This window comes from Haematobia irritans, chromosome 2 (genome assembly GCF_050003625.1).
Source record: "Haematobia irritans isolate KBUSLIRL chromosome 2, ASM5000362v1, whole genome shotgun sequence".
NCBI lineage: Eukaryota > Metazoa > Arthropoda > Insecta > Diptera > Muscidae > Haematobia > Haematobia irritans.
In genome coordinates, this window is record NC_134398.1 from 1,309,800 (window position 1) to 1,335,317 (window position 25,518).

The 25,518-nt window shown below is 32.9% G+C and overlaps 1 protein-coding gene across 11 annotated transcripts in view; it reads left to right on the top strand.

Annotated features, from left to right (window-relative positions):
* Nucleotides 1–25,518, top strand: part of sick (sickie) — a 275,969-nt gene that overhangs the window by 230,141 nt on the left and 20,310 nt on the right. Inside the window, exon 2 of one of the 11 annotated variants that reach the window (XM_075293035.1) lies at nucleotides 14,238–16,138. The exons of the other annotated variants lie outside the window; for them this stretch is intronic. Coding sequence (XP_075149150.1) covers nucleotides 14,480–16,138 — 1,659 coding nt within the window. The 5' untranslated portion in view covers nucleotides 14,238–14,479. The remainder of the gene's footprint in view (nucleotides 1–14,237; nucleotides 16,139–25,518) is intronic. 11 annotated transcript variants of the gene reach the window in all.

Below are 25,518 nucleotides of genomic sequence, written 5' to 3' on the forward strand. Positions count from 1 at the left end.
GTCGGTGATTAAGCGCATCAAAGGAGTTGTCATTATGCATTCTTGGCTATTACAAAACACCTTTTAAAGGTGTAAAACCATAAAATTGTGTAAACATCCAAGGACTAGGACAGAACTGACGTCAAACTGTGATGCGATTACTTGTAAATGACTCTTTCTGGTTGGCAATCTGTTGAAGTCTCCAATTTTCCTAAGAATCCTTTATTCCTAACAGCTCTGTTTGTTGCACTGTATATGAATGCTATTTAATTTTAGTTTTTGTTCCCAAAATAAAAGCAATTTTCCTCAATGAATACGGGGTGCTGGGTATACAGCAGCTGCTGTTATCGTTGAATTGAATTCTTCATCCTTCTTCCTTTATTTACGCTGCCTAGCCTGAGTAATTACTCATGCAGATGCCAAATACTTTTGTTTTACGAAAAACTGTGTTTGTCGTTTAACTGGCTGCAGATGAGAATGACTGGCACCCTAATTCCATATTTTGTTTATATAGCACACTACAAAGTACCAACAACAAACCACCCAGGAGGAATATGGGAATAAATGAATTTGACATTTTAGGGAATAATTTTGGAGTGCATATATACTCGGCGAGAAGACGCAATGCAGTATGGAGTTGCAAAACTCCTTACAACCAACCTTAATTATAGAGCTAGGAGCTGGCATCAACGACAACTATGTCTGATGAATATGCATTAGGATTTCTTCAAAGGAAGTAGGAACGAGGCACAATAAGGACTTGGGTGTTGTTCTAAAATTGCCATGTAAATTGTTGCAGCTATATTCCTTATCACATTCCAGCAAAGTTACCAGCCGCTTGTTATGGTTGAAGACAAAAAGGACTCTATCCGAAGTGAGGCGTATTTAGAACAGCACAGATATATTGCTGGAGTAAACTTCCTTTTATATTGCTTGTCCCATGATGTTGCCATTACAGTCCTTTAAAGATAAGGACTGCAACTGTTGCACTTTACAATTATGGCTTGTGGCACGAGACAAAAGCATTGAACTCCAGAGAACAGCGGCCACATACAACGCCCTTTTTCCGTAGTAAGAATAGAAAGACATAGGAATGAATGTTAATGAAAGGCTTAAGGGTGAATGCAAAGGCGACGAAAGAAAAACTAAAGCAACAGATTACCTAGGCAGTAATCGTGATTGTTGGTGATAATGGGAAATCTTAACAGGGGACAAATGAAACATTTTAAATTTGCATTGACTTAAGGATTTCGAGCTATTTGGATATTGTTAGCACATAGCCAAGTTTTAGCATATGGCCAAAATAAAACTTTAATTTAAAAGCATATAAAATTATTCAGAAACTATGGTGAATCGTAGGACTTGATAATTACGATGAGTATCATTTTGCATAACTCTCTCTAATTAGAAGGTAGGTTTGTTCTGAGAGTGCCTGTAATTGTCCATCAAATGTTTCCTTAAATATAAATTCAGACCGATATAAGCTCTACATGGGAGCCACCGTGGTGCAATGGTTAGCATGCCCGCCTTGCATACACAAGGTCGTGGGTTCGATTCCTGCTTCGACCGAACACCAAAAAGTTTTTCAGCGGTGGATTATCCCACCTCAGTAATGCTGGTGACATTTCTGAGGGTTTCAAAAGCTTCACTAAGTGGTTTCACTGCAATGTGGAACGCCGTTCGGACTCGCCTATAAAAAGGAGGTCCCTTGTCATTGAGCTTAACATGGAATCAGGCAGCACTCAGTGATAAGAGAGAAGTTCACCAATGTGGTATCACAATGGACTGAATAGTCTAAGTGAGCCCGATAAATCGGGCTGCCACCTAACCTAACCTCTACATATAATACTCAAATTCCACATGTAAATAGCGTAATAAGTCACGAGAATACATAAAGCGTATCAAAACCTAAAATAAATTTATGATTTCATACTTTGATGAAACTTACATTTTAATTATACAATTTCCATTTCTTCGATCAACTTTTAAGTTAAGTTCTATGAGAGCTTTTCAAACCGAAAATGCAATTATACAAATTACAGCACTTCTACGAAAATAATTAAGAGAAACTTGTTGAAATTTGCCTAGTGTCACAATTATCAAATGTCAATTGCTTTTTTGAATCCTTCCAGTCCTTTGAGTGCCCATTTCAATAGCGTTTTTCGTCTTTCTTCATACTGACATCTATTTCATTTTAATTTGTATGCTTCTTGTTGTTATTATATCTGGGGGGTTTCTTATTCGTTCTTCTACATTTTGCCTGTATAATTTTAATATGACTTTATTTTCAATTAAAAACTTTCAATTGAAGGCACTTAAAAAACACTCGACATAAGCAACAAATCAGAACCCTTTCATTGTTGCTGCAACACCAATATTAGCTAGAGAGAATGAATAACAAGAAGAGTTGCAGCAGCCGTAACAAAGGCGGCAAAAACAACAACAACACCAAAACAAAATGTGGTTGCAAGTGCTGCATTTTAAATTAAACATAAGTCCCATAAGTTTGCAACAGGCCCATAACAATTGATACAAACCCAGTCATCTGAGGAACATGGCCACAAAAACCAAATGATAGAGGCTCACAGTCTAGAGGCCTCTATATCATGAACATAATCGCAAAAACAGAATGATAAAAGTTTAGATATAAATGGAATCTCTTATCAATTTTATGAATATAAAGATAATTTATCTTTAAAACATGAAGATATTCTAAACAACCTTCTCAGGGAGTGAGCACAGAAAACCTGCATTGTTTTATATATCGTTAAGACCTTTCCATTGACCTTGCCAGCCAAACCACTTATACTTATTTAATTTTTGTAAGTAATTTAATTTATAATTGTACGAGTTTATTCATTTATGTTCAGAAATTTACTAGGGCCTTTCATACCTTCATTACATACATGTACTGCAGTATTGTGGTTGTCTTAAACTTATGCATACATGATGTGCATAAAATTATTAACTCTCTTCAGAAAATAAAGCAATAAAATCTAATTCAAAGAATTGAATTAATAAAGAACAAACAAAGCATACCGAACTACCAATATAAGAGAATGGACTAGTGGCAAACGCAAGACAAAATTTAAACTACTACAGGAAAAATGAAAAACGATTTTGTAAACTTGTCGACCGTGCAGGGATGAATAAAGTTAATAAGTTTGTATGAAGAAATTTTTGGAAAGTGTGAAAATGAAACGTTTGAAACAAGCTTCAGAAGAAAAGTATTCTATAAAAGCCAGTAAAAGAGTTACAGCATCATTACATTCGTAAGATAAACAAGTATATACGGCCGTAAGTTCGGCCAGGCCGAATCTTATGTACCCTCCACCATGGATTGCGTAGAAACTTCTACGAAAGACTGTCATCCACAAATTTCAACTCACTCGGATGAAATTTGCTCCTCCAAGAGGCTCCAAAACCAAATCTCGGGATCGGTTTATATGGGGGCTATAAATGATTATGGACTGATATGGACCACTTTTGGCATGATTGTTAAATATCATATACTACCACCACGTACCAAATTTCAACCAGATCGGATGAATTTTGCTTCTCCAAAAGGCACCGGAGGTCAAATCTGGCGATCGGTTTATATGGGAGCTATATATAATTATGGACTGATAGGAACCAATTCCTGCATGGTTGTTGGATACCATATACTAACAACACGTACCAAATTTCAACCGAATAGGAAGAATTTTGCTCTTCCAAGATGCTCCGGAGGTCAAATCTGGGGATCGGTTTATATGGGGGCTATATATAATTATGGACCTATGTGGACCAATTTTTGCATGGTTGTTAGAGACCATATACTAACACCATGTACCAAATTTCAGCCGGATCGGATGAAATTTGCTTCTCTTAGAGGCCTCGCAAGCCAAATTTGGGGGTCCGTTTATATGGGGGCTATACGTAAAAGTGGACCGATATAGCCCATTTGCAATACCATCCGACCTACATCAATAACAACTACTTGTGCCAAGTTTCAAGTCGATAGCTTGTTTCGTTCGGAAGTTAGCGTGATTTCAACAGACGGACGGACGGACGGACATGCTCAGATCGACTGAGAATTTCACCACGACCCAGAATATATATACTTTATGGGGCCTTAGATCAATATTTCGATGTGTTACAAACGGAATGACAAAGTTAATATACCCCCATCCTATGGTGGAGGGTATAATAAATATGTTCATTCCATAGATAGTGTGAATCTTGAGAATCTTCAGAATTTATGTTTTTTTTTTTCTCTAAAAACTATATGGCTTGCTAGAATTTCGATTCCAAATTTTATGGGCTTGACTTTGGATTTATAAATAGTTAAGGAAATTTCATCTTTTGCGTACCTTAATTTAATTCCACTAATTATGGCCGTAGCAATTGATTGTTTCCTTTTAATTGCAACTTAGACCCTCAAGCGAAAAGTGAATTTGAAAAGAAACACGTTCTCCTATTGAGGCTGTTTACTAAACTCCATATGAATTATTGAAAAAAAAAACTATAAATCTAACCATATAATTGGCGGCAATTTTAGAATTCTTTATTTGAAATTCATTCATACATTCATTCGCAAAAAATGTGTGTTGTTCATTTCCACAGCACTCAGTAACTGCTTTAAAAATAAACATTTCAAAAGCAATTAATAATAAGAATACAAAAATCCGGTTGACAGGGATTTTTTATCTGTTGTCGATGATAGGTCATTTTTTACGTAGTATTGACCACATTATTCGGCGTCTTTATGTTTCAATTTTGATTATGGCAAAATTCAATGTCAAAACTTGCAAAACCAGTTCAAAGCATTAGTATTTTTCAAACAACAAATCCTATTATCTCGATTAACGTTTATTATCGAATTATGATATTAAATGGAAATCTGGACAATATGAATTTAATTTTTGCTAATGTATATTAAGTTGTTTAAAAGCATGCAAAATTTACCAAAAAAGAATATGCCGGATTTATATTGAAATAAGAGTTACTTGGTTGATAAATCAATTTAGTTTAATTGTATCTTTTCAATGGATTTAGAAGACAAAGTTTTCATAAAACAAATTCTATGGCATTGACCCGCACTGGAATAAATCTGATATATTTTTGACATAGTTTTATGGCCTTAGGAACATAAAAGATTTTCTATAGCCAAAAAAAAAACAATGAGACAAAACAAACCTTTTTAGAAATAAATGCCTTTGGTGCCCAGCAAAATGGCGTATATTGAATGGACACATCAATAATTATTGGTAAATAAAGTGTAATAAAATTATGGTTCAGTTGAAGTGAAGTTCTTAATTTTCTTAATTTTTGCAGTGTAAATTAATTTTTTTTCTGTTCATTTAAAGTTTCTTCATGAATTTGAATACTTTATGCATTGCATTAAACCAAATAAGTTACGTCTTCATTATTCTTATGGTGTCATCACTTACTTTTTAAGATGACAATACAAATTGTTTTTATAATCGTTTAAAGAATAAATTAAGGCAATATTTTGGCAAAATATATAGTTGTTGGTTTGTTGATGTCATCTTCTAATAATTAAATTCATTAAGAATTAATTTATGAAAAAGAATTTTAAATGTGTCTTGCATATATTAACCCTAACAATTAAAATGTGCAACTTTTTTCAGCTATTGTTACGCTCTACTGGAAGTTGATATAACAATAAAAATGGTTAATGACCCCTAAATAAATAAAAAATACACTTAAACAAAAGCAATTAAATTGTACGCATTTTATTGAACGTCATCAAAGTTCTAAACTATGTTTGGAATAACACTATAGCAAATGCATATATTGTTCTTCAAAAACAATATAGTTACCTAATTTTAAATAACTTTTCCTATGCCCCATCCGCATTCATCTAATAACTAAATATCTTTTTAATTGGATTATATTAGTTTTAATTAAAAAAACTATTGCCATTGTATAAGTAATGTAAACAAAATGCTTTTAGCTAATTTTCTATTACTAGGAATAAAATTTGCTGATAGTTTATAAACATTTTGTGGCATTAAAGTGTATAAATTGAAAACGCATAAAATATGATGTACTGCTCGTTATCTATATTGAAGATATATGGACAACGGTTTCCTGAGCGATATACAAAATGAGAACAGTTTTGAACAAAAGCCCACAAAACAAAGGATATTGATTTTTTCAATTGCAGTCAATAATATGATATCATATACCATAAATGTACGAAATAAGTTCATGAGTATCCATAACAAATTATTACCGCATGAACAGTAATGTTAATGAATAATCAAATCATTCAAACTCATTCAAAATTATGCAAATATATATGTTATTAATTATAAATTAATTTAATACATACACCCTCAAAAAAAATCGCTTCTCTAACATATGTTCCAAACATATTTTGCAGGAAGCACATATATTATTGGATACTGCCGAAACATTAATATGTTCGTTTTATGTGAGCATATTATATGTTTGGAAGCATTTTGAGTCCAAAAATAGTTTATGCTTGGAAGAATTCCCCAAAGAAGATTGTGCTCATTCCCTCACGTAATTTTCACTTCCACGAAATTTTTGAGTTCTTCGCATCTTTTTCTGTAATACAAATATGCTGTTTTTTTTTTCAAATGTCTATTCTCTTGGTTCCGAATATTCATTCTAATATTCAAATTAAATAATATTTAGACTTAAGCGGTTTCCCAGAAATTGCTCTCATTTCATTCGCTCGCTCTGTTATGTTGATATCTTTTTATTCAACCCTCCCGGTTTCCATCTCTATTTCTTTCTCTATACTAACTCTCTGTCGCTCTCTGAATAAAGTATCCCAACATATATATGTTTACTCGAAATTTGTAAATTTATATATGTTTACATTCACACATATTATTTTTATGAAATATTCATGCCTCAAACATAATATATTCTAACATATTAACAAATGTGTCCCAAACATTTTGTGTTAATTTAGGAACATTACATGTTTGTACTTAAATGTATTGTGTTTAAAAATTGTGCCCGAAACACATTTTGCCACAACCTATAATTAACTCATGATAATTATAGGATTCTTTAAATCAGTATTATCTTCTAATAATTAGAATAAACCCCAAATTATTTTGGAATTTTAGAATTTTTTATTATATTTTCAAACCCGACTAGCAATATTTAATTGCATTTATTTGTAAAAGCTGTTGTATACAACACGAAATTTATCATTATTAACATTCTAATTAATACTATCTTGAGGCAGTAAGGAACAATTATTTAGATAAATCAAAGTCTTCACAGACTTTAAATAAAATATTCATAACACTACAAAGCATAGGGCGTTTGAAGAACACAATCATTGGCGCCAAAGGGATGACTACTCAGATAGAAACTAAGAGATCCAAACAAAGTACATGTCTTAAAGAACCTTGGCTTAAATGTTTCCTATTAGAATCGTACCAATACAATATTGTATACAATATTTACAACGGCAAATGCCTACTGTGTGTATTTTATTTTTTCGTTATTTACATTTTACATGAAGCAAACAATAAAAATTAAATTTGATTTAATTTTTTTTTATTTGTGACGAGTTTAGGCTTGGCTCCGTGGCATAGAAAATTTGTAGTCGTAATTGTTATGGTGTAGTTGACTAAAGCTGCCATTGCTTCTGTCAATTTTATCTTCAACTTTTAGCATCAAAATCGACAGTTGTTCCATGTGGGATGGATGGAGTGGCTGGGGCAAATGCTGCACTGGTGCCTTTGTTTAAGACCATACAATAATCCACAAGAGTAACAATTAATTTTTGTTACATTTGCACAAAGAAACATTTGTGTTCGATGAATGATGGTTGGCCAATTTCAAGCAAACAAAACAACAACAAAAAAACAATTATTAACACAGAAAGGGGAAATTGTTAATTATCGTTAAATGAAGTTGTTCGAGACTTGTGCGCATGCGAACAAACCTCCCAATAGACAAGCATTACAATTAAAAATGACAATTAAGTAATATTGGCATCGGCCAGGGCAACAATCATACAAATACCCCCTGAAACTTGAATATGTAAATAATTCATAAAAATTTCAAACGCTTAACGTCAATCGCTCTATGAAATATGTAATCGTCTTGGACAATTGGACATGTGAGCAAATATGTTGAAGAAATTGCCTGTCATCAGGTTTCTTTGTGGCCAATCCATCTATCCACCAGTCGGCATTACCAATGGGGTGGGCCTTATGAACACGTTTTATTAACATAGACTTAGAGTTATCCGCCCAGCACAGGAGGTGGAATGACAGACAATGCGAGGTCTTTAAAGTTCAGTGAATATAAAACTTCATATAAAATATTGCGAAATGGGAACGAATCTCTATTGTTGGTGTGCCTTTTAGTTGCATTTTTTTTAATTTGTTATTGGTTTACAAAAAATTGCTAACTTTATTGTAGGTGTTTAATACCTTTAGGGGATTATTGGACAAACAAAAAATAAACGACTAGTCTCAAAATAATGTTAAAAACCATACAGTAGATTTTAAAAGTAAACACCATAAAAATAAATTCTGACATACAACATTGGAAACAATATCTTTCTTAAATATGTATGAAAGTGCCTTAGGGTCGTAAACAATAGTTCGAATCCAAATCTTGTAAGGGATTCGGACATTTTCTACGTTTTATGCAGATCTAGAATTTTTTGTTACCAATTTCTGACAGTCGAAAACTGACTGATAACTGTTAGAATTTTACATAAAAGATCACATTAAAGCATTATTCTTGCGTGTATCCAGTTACCAGTAATTATAATAATAATAGGCGTGTTTCCATCCAAGACTAGGTACTCAAATACACAAATGTGCAGCATTTACATCAGTTTTAGCAATCTAAAAATGTGCAGTCTTTTGAACACTTTGGACTAAATATATATTGGGTACAAAAGAGATGTCGAGTTTAGATGCTTTACACATTGGACTACATACCATCTTAAAAACTATCCAATATCTCAAGCCCTGTTTGTACACATTTTTACACTTACTGTATATTTTTGAAAACAAAAAAATGTTAATTGAAATCAGTCTCATGTGTGTCTAGCACAGCAGGTTGTCTACTTGACTTTAATATTTATACCACAATTATTTCGAACACGCAATTTGTTTTTTTTTTCGTATGGCGATAGTGGGAAGTTTCATGAAACAAAATGAAATTCAGAAGGCTCATAACTCAAAAGAAACCATATTTAATTTAGGCGAGTTTATGATTATGAGTTATTTTGTCAATTATTATACCTTCATATCCGTTGGATTTACAGAAAAACCACAAATTACTTTGTAACAAAGCATATGTTCCCAACGTAATTATCGTCCAAAAATAAATAAATCTGTAACAAGATCCTCCTTTTTCCTGTACATCCTGGTTCTTCCTTTATCTGTGTATTAAAATTGTTTCTTTTTCAAAATGTTTTTTTCAAAAAATCCATTTACAAGGACCATGGTATGGAGTCTATACAATTCTCATAAATCTTTGAACAGAAATTTACGCTCCAAGTCATGTGTCATTTTGACAGCTTGAGTTGTGGTTGTTGTTGTAGCTGAAATTGTCGCCCATGATTATTCTGGAGTAGCTAAGTAGAACCATAAGCTTGAGTCTGACTGTATTTCTTTGTGTTTATTTTTTCATGTTATAAATTAAAGTAATTTCTTGGTGATGTTTGCTAATGATAAGACAGTAGAAATACAATATACATTGAACGATGGACGGGAGGATGGAGGGACGACTCAACAGGGCAGACCATAGCATCAACGCTATTGACTCTAAAATGGGGTTTCACATATATGATTATGTCCATATGTGAATATCATCTACACCATCATCATGAGAGTGTGTTGGACAAGCTAGAGGCAACATTAGATCATGAGGATGAAGTGGAAAATGAATAAAGTGTCCCAGCCATAATAATATATGTGTTCAAAGATTAGATGATTTATGTAGATAGAAACCGAACATAGGTCTTTCTTTTCCCATTATTATTATTACTAAAATAAATTATAATACAGCCAAAGTAAAATAGTTTTTAGGAATTTTGAATTTAAACTTTTAGAAAAAATAAAATTTAAATTTGTGTAGGAAATTTAAAAAGTCAACGTTGAAGTCCTTTTAAGTTTTCGTTGTGTTAGAGTTCATACATTATAGATTGCAATACTTCTTTTTTCGAACCTAGCAAAAAGATAGAGCATTTTCCCTTATGGCTGATATGACATATGAAATTCTTATTTGCTTAAAAAATAATTTTTTTTGCCATCTAGCGAAACTCAACGAAATTTCAAAAACACCACTATTTACAATTTCACAAAAATTGTCATCTATGCCCTAGAATATACATACTTATATTTCTTTATCTCTCATTATTCTCTCAAAGTTCCTTCACATATTAAAGTTCTATTGACTGGCTCCATGATTTTGGCGTTAATTAACTTTAATAATTGACGAATAAATAGTCCACAGACTGTTTGTATCAAATTTCAAAGATAGTTCGTCGTAAGCAACATAAAATTGTCCATCATCACTTCATTTATAAATTAAAAGCAATATTAGTTTTGTCAGCCCTTCTTGAAGCGAAAAAAATATTTCCGTTGAAAAATTCTGCTCCTCGGCACATTCAATAATTTACAAACTCTCAAAAACAGCCAATGAAAAGCAAACAAAGCACTTACATTCAGTCAGTCAGATAGTCAGTAAACCAACCAGTCAGCCTTCCAACCCAAAGTAAAGAAGCATTTCATGTTGATTTCTCTAGGCGAATGACTCATTCTGCAAAACAAGGAGGGAGTTCAGTCAAACGAAACATGCTAGCATGGAGTCAAGGAATAGAACGACATCCAGAAATCCGCATACAATTCACAGGCGCTCCATGGACAAAGACCGACCGATCGTTCCACCAACTATGGACGCTACTAACCTCCACACACCAACTGTCTGTTAAACCAAAAATTATGGCAAACATAAAAATCTATATGAACATTTAAATAATCAAACGCAGAACGAAAAAAAAAGAACTTTACCAACAGCAGCAGAAAACATTGCACCAAGCAATACATTTTCCACCAAAATCAACAACAGCAGCAGCAACATCGTAAACACTTTGCCTGTGGCTTATGTTGCTGCTAATTTTTTTTTTTGCTCGCTGTATTTTCTGTAGTTTTTCCATTTCATTTTCAGAATGAAATTCAAAATGCGTACAAGGATTGCATGAATATATGTATGTATAATACGTAATAATCGAAGGGATGTTTAATAGGCGTGATATTTTGAGGCCTATGAAACGATGTGATACCTCACAAATTGTGGAGAAGTGGTTAGAACCATGACAGCGCATAGTTTTATTGTGTCTTAAGATAAGACGAAATAAATAAATATGTGAGGTCTTGTCGTGTACTTCTCCCAAAAAAGACACATAATGTTCCAATAAAACAGCAGTTGGTAAAGATTTGGAGTACTCGAGCCACTACACTCAAAAAACTGAACCCTATATGGCACTAAAGCCAATTTAATACTATTTTAGTTGATGGCATTATTATGTTTTGAGAAAGTTTTCTTGACTTTAATTATTTTTTGTTTATGTTATGAGCTTAAAAAGGGGAAAATTATATACAAAATGAAGCAGAAGATGAAGATTTACTAAATTCGTCATCAGAATTTTTTAAAATTTGTAAATTGTACAACAACTTCGCCCATCGTGAACTTCGTGTGGTACTAAAGACATTTTTGCAATTTTCACTGAAAAAAAAAAACAGTGAAACCACCAGAAGGAAAAACTTTGGTTAATTTTAGAAAATTTTAACTAAACAGTATTACAAACGCTGGCGACAAATTCAAGAAAATTCATTACACAATTAAATAATTATTATTATTATAATTATGTCTAAAAATTTTTCTTAAATTCGTCAAAAACTTTTTACTGATTTTTGTGAAATCCGCGTGACATCTACGTTTGTAATAAAGATTAGTTAAAATTTTCTGAAATTGAGCAAAATTTTACTTCCTGATGGGTTCCATTGTTGTGAGTGTAGAGAAAACCCCTCAACGAAAAAAAGTACGACTGCTCTATTTGCCAGCTGTTTAATGTGCTTTTCTCATTCCTATTCCCTGTCCAGAGAATGAAGCCGCCGAGTCGCGCCGCTGATTTCAGTCGCCGCCGACCATTTTGTGCCAGTCGACGCCGCCGCCGGATATGTCGACTCATCTCGACTCAAATTTAGCCGCCAATTAATCAAAAATATCGATTTAAATCAGAAAAATGTATTAGCAACTGTCGTATTTTTTGCCAAAATTTTGAACCTTCCACCCACAATCTATCGATTTCAAGCTGCTATAATAGTTACGCAAAAATTTAGCTCAGAAATTTTAACGAAATGTAAATTTGAATGTAAGATTGGTTGTACAACTAATCTCATTACCATTCGAATAACTTCAATTTGATTTTATAATGAATAATTGTACGCCGCCGAATTGACAAATTTATATAGGCTTAGCCGTCAAGCCGCCGCCGCCGACAAAAATGGGTCGGCTTCATTCTCTGTCCCTGTCTCTTCTTCTATACGAAATGCTTCTAGAAGAAACAATAAAAAAGTGATGATCTCAATTAGTATTGTCTCATATTGGGGTAACACGAAACTATTATTATAAACTTTTAAGGAGCTTTTTTGAAAGCTATTATAATAGCGACTAAGGGCCCTCCTGAGCATTTCTCGCAAAATTACCCCACTGAGAGAATACATAAAAGTGAAAAAAAAAAAATATTTACGATTATTTATGTGTACGGATGAATGCATAGATGAATGTATAAATACATTAAAGTACATACGACGCTTACCATTCGTCCATAACGAAAAAGAAAGCTGAAGAATAGAATTTAAACTTATCGTTTTGCAAAAATATCATATCCATGGATAATAGCACTGTTAAACTTTGTTGCATTGATATATCATATCGAAAGTTACATTACAACATGTCACATTAAAAAACAAATTACGTATAAATTGCAATCTCGCAATACATTTACAGTAAAATAAATTAACGTGTATATGTATTGCTGAATAAAACAATAGTAAATAGAATATGACATTTTTATATTAGGAAGACTTTAAACAAAGTGCTTGCGACACCAGCATCAGTAGCTCTGTGTCTTTCTTTGTTTATAACAATGATTCGAAACATTTCCTGGAGAATGTCTCCAGCTTGCTACTTGTTTAGTTAAAACTGTAATGGACCGAGCAAATGTTCATTTTTTCAGTTATGTTGCCTCTGACATATGCCAGCAGTTCATTTTGAGTAATTTAACCACTTAATGCAAGACAGCATGGCGTGACTGGCAAATCAAAATGATTTGATTGTAGTTATGTGTGGTCCGTACGAAACGTAAATGCTTCTTAAAATCAAATTCAAACTTTAGTGTATTCACCACAGTGAGTAAGGTTGCCTAATCAATTTGAAATAATTTTTCAAGCAATGTCACCGCAAATGTTACGTTATGTTGTATTTCTAATTGTATAAAATCATGGCCCACTTTAAAGAATACTGCTTGTTTTCGATACTTCTTCTAGGACATAGATGATAGCCTAAAAATAGGGTACGATTTATATTCAAGAGTTTGCATCCTTAAGTTATAGTAAAAAGCTAACGTAAACTTTAAACCTACTTTTACCACACAAATTCATTCAATAAACTGCCAGTAAATTATTATTAATATGAACATAAAAGTGTTACTTACAATTGTTTGCTTTTTGAAGTCGATTAGTAGTCATTCACTATTGAGACAATCAATCGATTTACAGGATATACAACTTTGATTTCTGTGATGAAAAGTTGATCCATCGAAAAATTATTTTCGAAGTTTGCACCCCTTGGATAATTATGTACCTATCTGAAAGGTTTTTTATTACTACCTTGTATTAAAAGAAAAACATATTACAAAACATCACATGAATCTTATGATTTTACCACGTTGTATTGTTTGCGCATAAATTCTCTCAATAACAGAAGTGTGAAATAAATGATTAATCATTTCCTCAATTTGTATCCGACATACCCCAACCGCGGCCAGATGCAATATTTAATAATAATTCCTGATGAACGACGAAACACGCATGACCACCAATCGCAACTATCGTTTATGTGTCCAATGGACATTGGACGATTTTGCCAGCTGGTGGTAGATTGTATTAAATTTCCAACACTCGATAAAAATCAGAAATTTCTTTTTCTTTATATATATGTGACGATCATAGAAGCGATTAATCATAATTAAAAATAAACTTTTTTAAAACTGAAGCTGCGAAAGAAAATTGAAAAATTGAAATTAAATAAAACACAAGAAAAATGTGATTACAAAGAGAAGAACGGGAATGAGATATATTCAGAGGAAGGTGACCACGACAACTACGCTTATGTCGACCAAGATAACGAGTACGACGACGATCATTTATATTTGCTAACTCCAACTACCGAGGCTATAGTAGTAAAGGCTCAAATGTCAGCCACAACAACTACCAGGCCTTCACCAGCCACTACACCATTGTATGATGGCTATGCCACCATAAGAGGCAGAGGTTTGACCAGATCACTATCGATACGAGCCAAAGAATTGGAGGCAGCTCAGCAACAAGAGGACAATGAAGAAGTTGTCCATAGACAAGTCACAACACCCATTGTGGGTGAACGCAAGAGAACGCTCTCACTACGCAGTGATTTTGGTCAACAATCGTCACCATATAGAGGCAGTTTAATGGACAAGACAACCAATGGTAGCGGTAGTATGTCCAAAAGCTTATATCAGCCAGCGGGAAGCGGTGAAGAAATTTATGTTTCTCGAGGACTGGCTAAACCAGTAAAAACTCCCACAATTACGGACATAGAACCCATGTATGCAACGGCAAATTCCACATTTCGTCCTTTATCCGACGCCAGTTCCTCGTCGGGTGGTAACGCGTCCATGTCTGGATGCCGAGACAGTGTAGTGGGTTCTTCCGGATCAGGCAGTATAAATGTTGATTACCAAAGTTTGAAGAAAAATTCAAGATTTTCCCTGGATTCCCTCCATTCTAGCAGTGTTGCAAAAACTCCTGATTACACAACGGCCGATGAAGATCAAATATTTTTGTATACCGCGCCAGAATCTCCCAAACGTAGACTGGATAGTGGTATAAGAAACTCTTATGATGAATCGTCAGATCGCGGCTATTCACCTTTCAAGCGGCAATCATTTGAAATGCAAGAATATCCTGTGATACGTACACCTTCAGAGCATTCCCATTCCTCAAACTCTCCAAGCAAACAGCGACGGATATCCAACTCATCAATACAATACAAACGGGTTCAATCAATGGGTGAATATTCTCGTAGACCAACAACTCTGATGACATCCTCTTTTCAAAGAAGCGAGAGTGAAAGTCCTACTTATGGTGTCAATACTAAAAGTCCTATCTCACCCATCCATTGTAGCCACAAACCTCCACCCACGCCAGTTAGAAGGGAGAGTTTATATGCCAAACCAAAGATTTATGCATCGCCTACCAAAAGTCCTTGTCGAAGCCCCTCCTTAGTGCCCTTAGAAACCAAACCAAAAATATCATGTTACCAGCTGCCGTCACCACCTCAACGAAGTACAAGTGCCGAAATTTTAGAAAGATCCTATACAAGTCAAAGTTTGGCCACATTGGATCAAGATGAAATTTTGGCTGTGCCAACAGCTATGCCAGTGTTACAAAATCCCGTTGACCGACGCTATCATACATTGGGTCATATGAGAGTTCAAAGTCTGGGTAGCAGTCTTCATCGAGCGCCAGATTCACCTATGGGTTCCCTAATGAATATGATGTCTGGAACATACTACAATGGTAGCCACCCTCACAATTTGTACAGTAATTTACATCCCAATAAATCGGCAGGGAATATCTATGCCTCGGCAGAGGCTGCTGTTGAAGATCTAAATAAATTAGCTCCGGAATATATGGATCCATTGGATTTCAAAATAGGTTGCCAAACCACTTTGCGAAGTAAACCTATTATACCCTGGTATGAGTTGGCGATACGAAAAGACTTAAAAAGGCAATCGTGTCCACCAATTAGCCGAAGTATGCATACTAACGGAACACAAACACTAACATCAGCAAGGAGTACCGATAATAAGGTTAATATAATTTTTTCTTTTTAATTCTTCATACTTTTATCATGAAAATTCTATGAAATTGAATAATGGAAATTAGTAAGAAATATTTTACATACCTTTAATAATATCTGCAAATAAAGTAGAGAGATTATTAGATCGTATTTTGTTTTGTAGCAACAAACAAAAAATTGAACTTATACTAAAATTGTTTACTGTGACAATTTGTATAAATGTCCTTAAAGCATACAAAATGGAAGTTTTAAATATACGACATCAACGCGGAAAATAGCAAAATATAATCATACATTTACCCTTGTGCTTATGAGATATAGTTTTTCCTCCCTACTTAAATAAGATATTAAATATATCTTGATCTGTTTAACCCTTTACAAAGCAATTCGTTCAATTTGTTCAGGAATCCTTAAACAAGTTGCAAAGTTTTAATTGCGTTCAATGAAATTCTCACGGTTAGTTTTCATTTCCCAAATTGGTTTAAAATAAAACTTTTTCCTCTCCTTATATAGGGAAAATCTAAACGAAACGTGATTTTTTGTGTTTTCCAATTTAAATCGTAAAATTTCTCGCACATATATATATGTGAAAAAAGACAAAAACACAAAATCCCAAACCCAAAAAGGTTATAACAATACTCAATACACAACGCACGGATAGCTGTAGCCGTCATGATGCAGCTCAAAATAAAAACAATCGTCATTGTAGAAGCGAACAATAAAGTAAAGGCCAAGTTAGAAACATTTAATGCTTAAATACAACATTTTCTGTCAGTCGAACATAATAATTTATGGCAACTTCATTGCAGCTGAAAGTTTTGCCAAATACCAAATACTGACATTGATTGGAGGATAGATGTTGCTACATTACTTTAGCACTTTTCATTAAACGCAACCAATTTGGCCATTTGACGTCGGGATGCATTTGGAGGTGACAGTAGTTAATGCACACAGAGAAGAAATATGATCATCCCAAACATGTTTTCAGAACAAAATGTTAGTTTTGAACGGTGAACATGCAACATTTTCATCGCATGCTTACCAAAATCAGTAACAGTCCAAAAATAAAATTTTGTTGTTTGCGGTGATCATATTCCTTCCCTGGGTGTGAATCAAATGCCAAAATTGGGGAAGAGTCAAGGTTATAAGGAGAGAGAAGTCTTATGTCAACAAAACAAGTATATGAGTTCAACTACACCCTCATAAAAAATCGCTTCTGTAACATATACTCCCAAACATATTTTGCTTCAAGCATATACATTTTTGGGTATTGCCCAAACATTTATATGTTTGATCTCTTCCAATATATAATATGTTTGAAAGCATATTGGTCTAAACAATATATGTTTGGGTAGTCTAAGTTCCAAACATTTTGTATTTTTGCATCCAAATTCAATAATGTTGTCTTCCAAAAAACAATATGTTATTTTGTGAACATATAATATGTTTGGAAGCATTTTGCACCCAAAAATATTATATGCTTAAAAAAATTTTCCCAAACAATATTGTGCGCAAAATTTTATTTATTTATTTATATATTTACAATCATAATGAATTATGAAAATAAACAGGTAATATAGATGCTAACAACATAGGTTTTCGACCTGAATGCTCAAAATTTTGTTTCTGCCTAATTGTATATTCCCCCACATCTTTCTCACTTCCACGAGATTTTTTAGTTCTTAGCACCTTTTTCTGTAATACAAACATTGTAGAAGAAATTATTCAATTTTTTTATTTTAATTTTACCTTTTGCCGGACGGGGATTCGAACAGCGGACCACACAGTTTGTAAGGATCAAAGAAGTAGCTGATCAATTGCCCAAGGAAAAATAAAATGTTAATTTTGTAATAACAAGCAACAACCACCAACTTAATTCAATATCGCTCCCTGTTAAATAGCGCTCCAAGCTACTAAACACATATATGTTTATAGACTATTTCTAAATTAATATATGTTTGCATCCAAGCATATTATATTTACAAACATTTTATGTCCCAAACATAATATGTTCTAACATATTAACATATATGTCCCAAACATGTTATGCTAGTTTATGAACATTATATGTTTGCACTCAAAAATATTGTGTTTAAAAATTTGTGTTCCAAACATATAATGTTTATAGCCAAACATATGAAAAACAGTCTTTTTCATCCGTGCAGCGAAAATTATAAAAACTTACGGTAGCATTACTTGTTAGTATACAAATTCATATTATCCCTAACACTTGCTCTGGGTTAGAGAATAATTGGATGTGCATTTTTTACTGGGCACTCATACTCATATTTTCTCAAGTGAGCAAGAAAACATGACAGATGAAGATTGACTTTTGAGTAACATAGCGAGTGGGTTGTGTTCAGATAGATGTGATATATTTCTTTGTTTAATTACAAAAACATTTTTATAATATCATTGAAAGCTGCATTCCTGGTTTGAAACATGCAATTGAAATATTTTTACATCCGTTTGCTTGTCTTACCTTATAAATGACGGTGCTAGGAGCCTTTGTTCTTTGCTATGATATTTAGAGGATAGTGTCTGGCAATCGCCACAAAATACACGATTATGAAGACAACGGTCACTGAGCCTGTGTTTCACTCATAAAATGTTACAACAAATCTTATACAAATATTTGAAGTACTTGATATGCATGACTGCACTTGTCTCTTCGTGTTCGTTGGTATTTGTAGTGGTCTTGTATATCGATTGTTCAAGAATGATTGGTGTTATTGTGGCTGGCATTGTTCATTAATCGAATTTTGATTTAATCAACCAAATGAGTGTTGTATTGAATTTGTTCAAATACATTGAACAATTTCATCGGCGACATGACAGATTATAATTTGTTGGAGAACATAACGGAATTTGACATCTCACGAAATCATAGTTTGTAAAATAAAAAGAGGAATAGATCAAATAAACGACCTTCATAAAATATGACATCTCAGTAACGTAATTTTGGTATTCATAGAACAGAGAAAGAGATATACACTCACTTTGTTTTCCAGAAATGTTTTCTTTATATCTCAAAGATAATTTTGAGAGAAATCAGATATTTTGATTTATTAATTTTCCCCGTTTCATTTGTTATTTAGCTACCAATTATTCAAAGTTTAAAAATTATGTTTAAGTTGTAAAGTTGTGATGTGAAACTGAAGTCCTAAAATGTAATTATTAAATTATTATGTAAAATGAATTTATTCAAACAACAAAAAATAGTATTTCATGGACATCCAATAGTCTGGCAAATCTGATGCCTTCAACGAGAAGCATTGTAAATATATGAACTATTTACCTATGTGCATTAACTGCTGCTTTAGAATAGCATCATCTATATCGGTTCTTTGGGTTGTTCATTCAAAAACCTTTTTGTAGCTAGTTTAAAGAAGAATGAAATGGCGTCGAACAGCTTCGTGGCTTCTTTATGACAGTTCTTCGCACCATTTCGCATCTAAATGCTTTCCCATAAATATTCATTATGCATATCATTATAGTTATCATTTTCTCTAATGCCAATACCAATTCACAACACGTTTTCAGCTATGTTATAATTCCCATTAAATTTAATGAGTTCTCATAACATTAGCCAGTGAAATGAACAGAGCCAAACAGCTCCAACAGCCTCGTTCTACTTTGAGCACTGGAAGTAAGTTTACAGACTCTCTGACGATTAACGCAACCACGTAACTCTTCTAACAAGATAAAAAAAACAAAAACAATCAAAGCACTGGAAAATTATTATTGTTATTATGATTTTTTTGTTTGTTTGTTTCTAAGATATCTTAAAAAGGCAAAGCGCCAATGGACAAAAATGGGATGCATAATAGTTAGTTTATATATAATCCAAATAAGATGGTAGGCCAGACAAGTTAGTAGACCCCTTCTCTGTGATTAATTGCCATGTAATGACTTCTAACAATACTGAAAACTACTGCAAGCCAAAAAGTCACAATTTTATGAATTTTCAATTGGATTGTGGCTTATCTCTCTCCATCTGTTAAGATTTCAATTCTTTTGCTATTCAGGTTATTTATTCATGCGAAATTTTCGCATAAATCTTAAATTCAGGTGTCTTTGTTTGTCTCTGTTTGCAACTTGAATTTAAACATTTAACGGATGACAGACATTCCCTCATAAGTGGCATTATCTGTGGTCCATCTTAATAAAGCTGCAGCTTAAATGAAGGCCGTGTAATAGAGCGGCTGTAATGAAAAAGACTTAACAAAAATTCAATCTGTGAATATTAATTCGACAACATTTTTGAAATCAGTGGGTTGATAATGGTATTAAATAAATTCAACTTATTGACGTTTTTTCACAATTGTCTTTTTCAAAATATTAAAAATAAGTATATTATTTATGACCCATAGATCTTCATGATAATAATAATAAAGCTTAAGATTATTGTATTTTTACATAGAGAAACGGCTACTGTTCATTTTGAACGAATGGTTAATGATCTGTAAAATATTTGATAAATTGAACCAGTTCATAATAATGTAAAAGGCAACAAGTAAATAGAGTAGAAACACCGGCCGGTTCGAACCTCATGGACAATTCAGCATGCATATCATATAATAAATTCTACTTGATAGAAAGAACGTCTGTCCGTTAAAGCATTTTTTAATGGACAGACAGCAGTCCTGTTTGAAATTAGCCTCAGTTTGTTAATGACGGATGTTGTGAAGTGTTGAAAGTTAACTTTATATACAGAAACAAAAAAATGCTTCTATATGAGACATAGACCAATTAAGAATAAAAAAGTTGAATACTTTTCTAATCGACTTATCATGATAGCCAAAATTACTAATATCTTAACCCTCTAATGCCCAAGCCCACCTTTAGGCGGCCTTCACTTAATAAGGAAGCTTTTAGTAAAACACTCCTTAAGACAACAAAAATGGGCAAAATAAAAAGAAAACTTATTTGAAACTATTCAAGAGGCTTTGCAACATATGCTGAATTTTACGGTATAAATTTTTCTTGCTTAGTTCTCTTGCTTTTGTGTCGTTAAAATTGAAAATTTAATCAGCTGGCAAAAAAAATTGGGGCATTAGAGGGTTAACGCCATTCCAAGACAGACAAAAAGACGCTAAAAATTTTGTCCGAATTTGGGAAATCGATTTTTAGGTGTGTGTTGATTCAGGAGATGAGTCGATCAGTACATACTGTGCCAGGTTAAGGACGGTAGTCAGATTCTCAAGCAGATCAAAAATTGTATACCCTGACAACAAATTTGTTTATGGTTTAGAATCTTGTGTTCCATCAAGAGTTTACAAAAAAAAAATAAATGCAGACCGTTGCAAAAGACAACATTTCATGTTACAGGACGGCCAAACCTGGCGCCGCAGTATAACCACCAAATATTTTTAGCTCATTGAGTACCTTCCGATATCCGTATCCATATATTTCGAAACTGCTCATGGCGAAAAGTTTGACACTCACTTTGGTCAAATTTATGCCTAGTGTGACCGTACCCATAGATTTTCCAATCTCAAGAACCAATTATTTTTGAGTGGTCTCTCAATAAATATTATTCGCTAATTGATAAATATTCTAGTCCTACTTTTTCACTTCATAATTGTCAACTTATCTAAGCTAATCACCTAGATATATTGACAGCAACCAAAGAACTGAAATATCTCTATTTTCATTGTATCATCCGCATGAAATCTCAATAAAGTTGAAAATATTTTTTTTCTTCCTTGTGATGTTGAAGTTTCTTTATGTCTATATGATTTCCTGGGGGATTTTTTTGTGTTTCATATACATTGCAGCAGACACTGGAGTTGATTTTTATCTTTGACACAACAGCAAACAAGAGTACAAGGCTTTTGTTGATTGTATTTGGATGTTTGAATCCATTTATTTGCCACCGCCTCTTTTTTCTTGAATAGCAACCAAAAAGTGGACTTGGATTTAGGCTAGTGGCACCAGCATTGAGCACTCTCCATAGCCTGGAAATCTAAAACAAGTTTCGTTTGATTTCAATACAAGAATGGAAACGCCACATATATTGGAAAGGCCAACCCTTTCAACCATTGCTCAACCAGCATTACCATTATGCGATGAAACAACAAAGCCAAGGTTAAAAGAAAGATCCAAAGAATATCAACATCAAACTAAAAAGTGCAGTAGCTTTGTTTTTCTTCTTTTTACGAATTTATTATTGTGATACCGATGCTGGTTGTGTTTCGATGATGCACTTTTGGCTGATGGTGTGCTTATTTGACTGTTTTTTTTTCTTGGTACGATTGGTAAATTTCCTAGCAAGATTGAATGAATGAATGGTTTTCTGTTCGAAAAGCTGTCATGGCTTCTATTCTTCTTTGTTATTCTCTCACCATTTCAGGAAACCAGTTTGGTCTTATGTGTTATTTTTCTTTTTAAGGAATTGTATGTTGTTTTTTTTTTAAATATATTAAATTCTGGTCTTTGATTTTGGAGTTTGGTACCCCACAACCATTATAATCTAGAGTTGGAACAGGTGTTGCGTTCATTGTCTTACCTGGCCACAAGTGTGGGAATATTTCGGGGATCCAAGTGAGGAAAACACGATAAGAATTTTAATGAAAAGCCCTATTTTGGGAATGGAGTATTAAGAAAAAATTTCAAATTTATTCGTTACCAAATTATGTTACAAATGCAGCGTTGACATACAAGGAATTGTAATATCAGGTAATTTGTTTGGCGCTCTGGGGAAATACAACACAGGGGTTTCAATTTATGTTGACAGTTTCAAATGCGATTATTTGTTCGGCTGCACAATGGGGCAACGAACTCATAAATTATGTAAAGAAATTGTATGTTATGTGGCATGAAAGTAGTTAGAATACAAGAATATAGAGGAATATTTACTTGGACTTAGATGAATATTTTATTTGAATATTTTGAATAACAATTTGTTGTACAAATGCGATCGATGTTTCGATTTAAAAAAATATGAAGACAAAGATTTTTTGACATTAAAATACTGGTTCGACTTTTCGTAACATAGAATACCTTGAAATAAAGATTTTTTACGTGATTAACATGTATATCATCCTGCCTATAAACGGACGAAAAAGACTGTTTTTCATATGTGTGGGTGTAAAAATTATATGTTTGGAACTCAAATTTTTTAACACAATATTTTTAAGTGCAAACATATAGCGTTCATAAACTAAAATAACATGTTTGGGACATATATGTTAATATTTTAAAACATATTATGTTTGGGACATAAAATGTTTGTAAATATAATATGCTTAGATGCAAACATATATTAATTTGGAAATAGCCTATAAACATATATGTGTGTAGAAAGAGAGGGCTAGAGAGTATGCTGCAAGTAAAATAATGGAAGTAACCAATTGGCGCCTTAAAAATATATCCACCCAAAAAAAATTTCATTAATTTTTTTTACAGCCAGTGTATGACCTGACGTGAAACATAATATGTTTGAACAATACAAACAATATTTTGTTTGGACCAATCCTGAAAATATATATGCTTGAAGCGAAATGTGTTTGGGGTATATGTTACAGAAGCTTTTTTTTTTTTGAGGGTGTATATATTCATGTGACAGTTAGGAACTTAACGGATGGAAATTTTTCAGTTAAATTTATTCTTAAAAAAAAATACATCAACAATTTATTATCTGAAAATAGCCGTATGAGGCAAAAATACTTTTCAATTAAATTGTTTAGCTGGAGATTTTTCTTTAATAAATCTGAAACAATTCTTCAATAAGGACATAGTTATTCAATGAAGAAAATTTAGGATATGTAAATAAATTTCATACAAAATATTCACATATGACCCTAACAAAATGTTAGTTACAGCTATCTTACTTCACCAAATATATTCTTTAATGTCTGCTCCATAATGTCTCTATATTACAAAAAAACAATTTTGACTTTTATATCCCTACATACTCCTACATAATACACATTTTATCTTTATGAAATATGATATATATGAAATATGGTTCCTTATATCATTGGTCCATGACTCTTGATTTATCTTAAGAAATCATTTTAAAGTATTTCATTTACTTAATTGGCATGAAATACAATGTATAACGTTAACGACTAATGTTAAGTATTCAGTACTGAATAAATTGTCAATCATTCGTAACATTTGCCAAAATATATGGCTCAATTGGTGTGGGGAAAATTACAAATACCAACCACTTTAGTTATTTTAACCAATCTTTTAAAAAGAGTATTAGCAATGTTTAATAATTTCTATATTTATCTTCTCTTTCTTTACAGGTAAGTTAAAAACAACAAGTAAACTATTAAAAATCCAATGCTTTTCATGGGTAAGCTCTTCGTATTGAAATATTCCCATAGGCGGAAAAAGAAATCTCCTACATATTCCAGGTTAAAAGTTCAACATGGCTTTGAAAGTGATTTTGCCACAAGAAGTCATTCGTTAGTAGTTGTTGGTTTTTCTCTTTTTTTCTACAGAAAGAAAACCCTATTATCCATTGGAAAAGGTTAATGTGAACCTCATTGATCATAATAATAATTGAGTAGTGACGAAGACGAAATGATGATGTGAAAAAATCAAGTTTTTCCAGTGCAAACAAATCAACAGTTTGCATTACTAAGTCAAAGTTAAGCCTTCACTTTGGCATTTTTATCAGCGCTTGAAGATCAAAAGATTTGTGCGGATATCGATGGTTAATGCAACTGAACATTTGGTATTAGTCTTGAAAATTGACCATGTGAGCCATCACCACATGAGCACTAAGCTATTGCTTGATGGATATGGAAACAATCGGAAAAATGAAATATGTATGATGACAATATGAGAATTTATAATACCCTACTGAAACAATATTAAGAAGAAAATCAACCAATTTATAAATGAAGTTATTTCTGTAACAACAACTAAACCTCTTTGGGGAAATATATAGCAGCACAAAGTGTGATGAAATGATGAATTCTTAACGGTTAGAGCTAGCTATGCAATGATTTCAATTCCTAGGTGATCAAGAGCCCTATTTACTGGCTACAAAAGGCTGATGTTGACAACCAATAAAAGCTAGTATAAATGGCTAATATATGCTCTATGACAAGTTCTTGATTTTTGCTTTTGCTTTAGATCCCATTTTAGCATCATATTTAAAGCTTTATTCGGAGTCTTGCCTGTACACAATCGTTGCATCGCTTGTCATATATTCAAATTTATTTGCTCTCAATAATTCATAAAAATGGGAATTTCATTGCGGAACAAAGTACGGTATCAAAATTTAACAAATACAAAGATGGTAAAATCGCGTTTTGACTCCGATTCTAATTTTAACCTTACATATTCCACATGTTCCATATCCATGGTATAGGGTGCAGAAACCACTAAAGCAGCGCCTTTCAATTGAGTCTGCAAACAAACAAGACT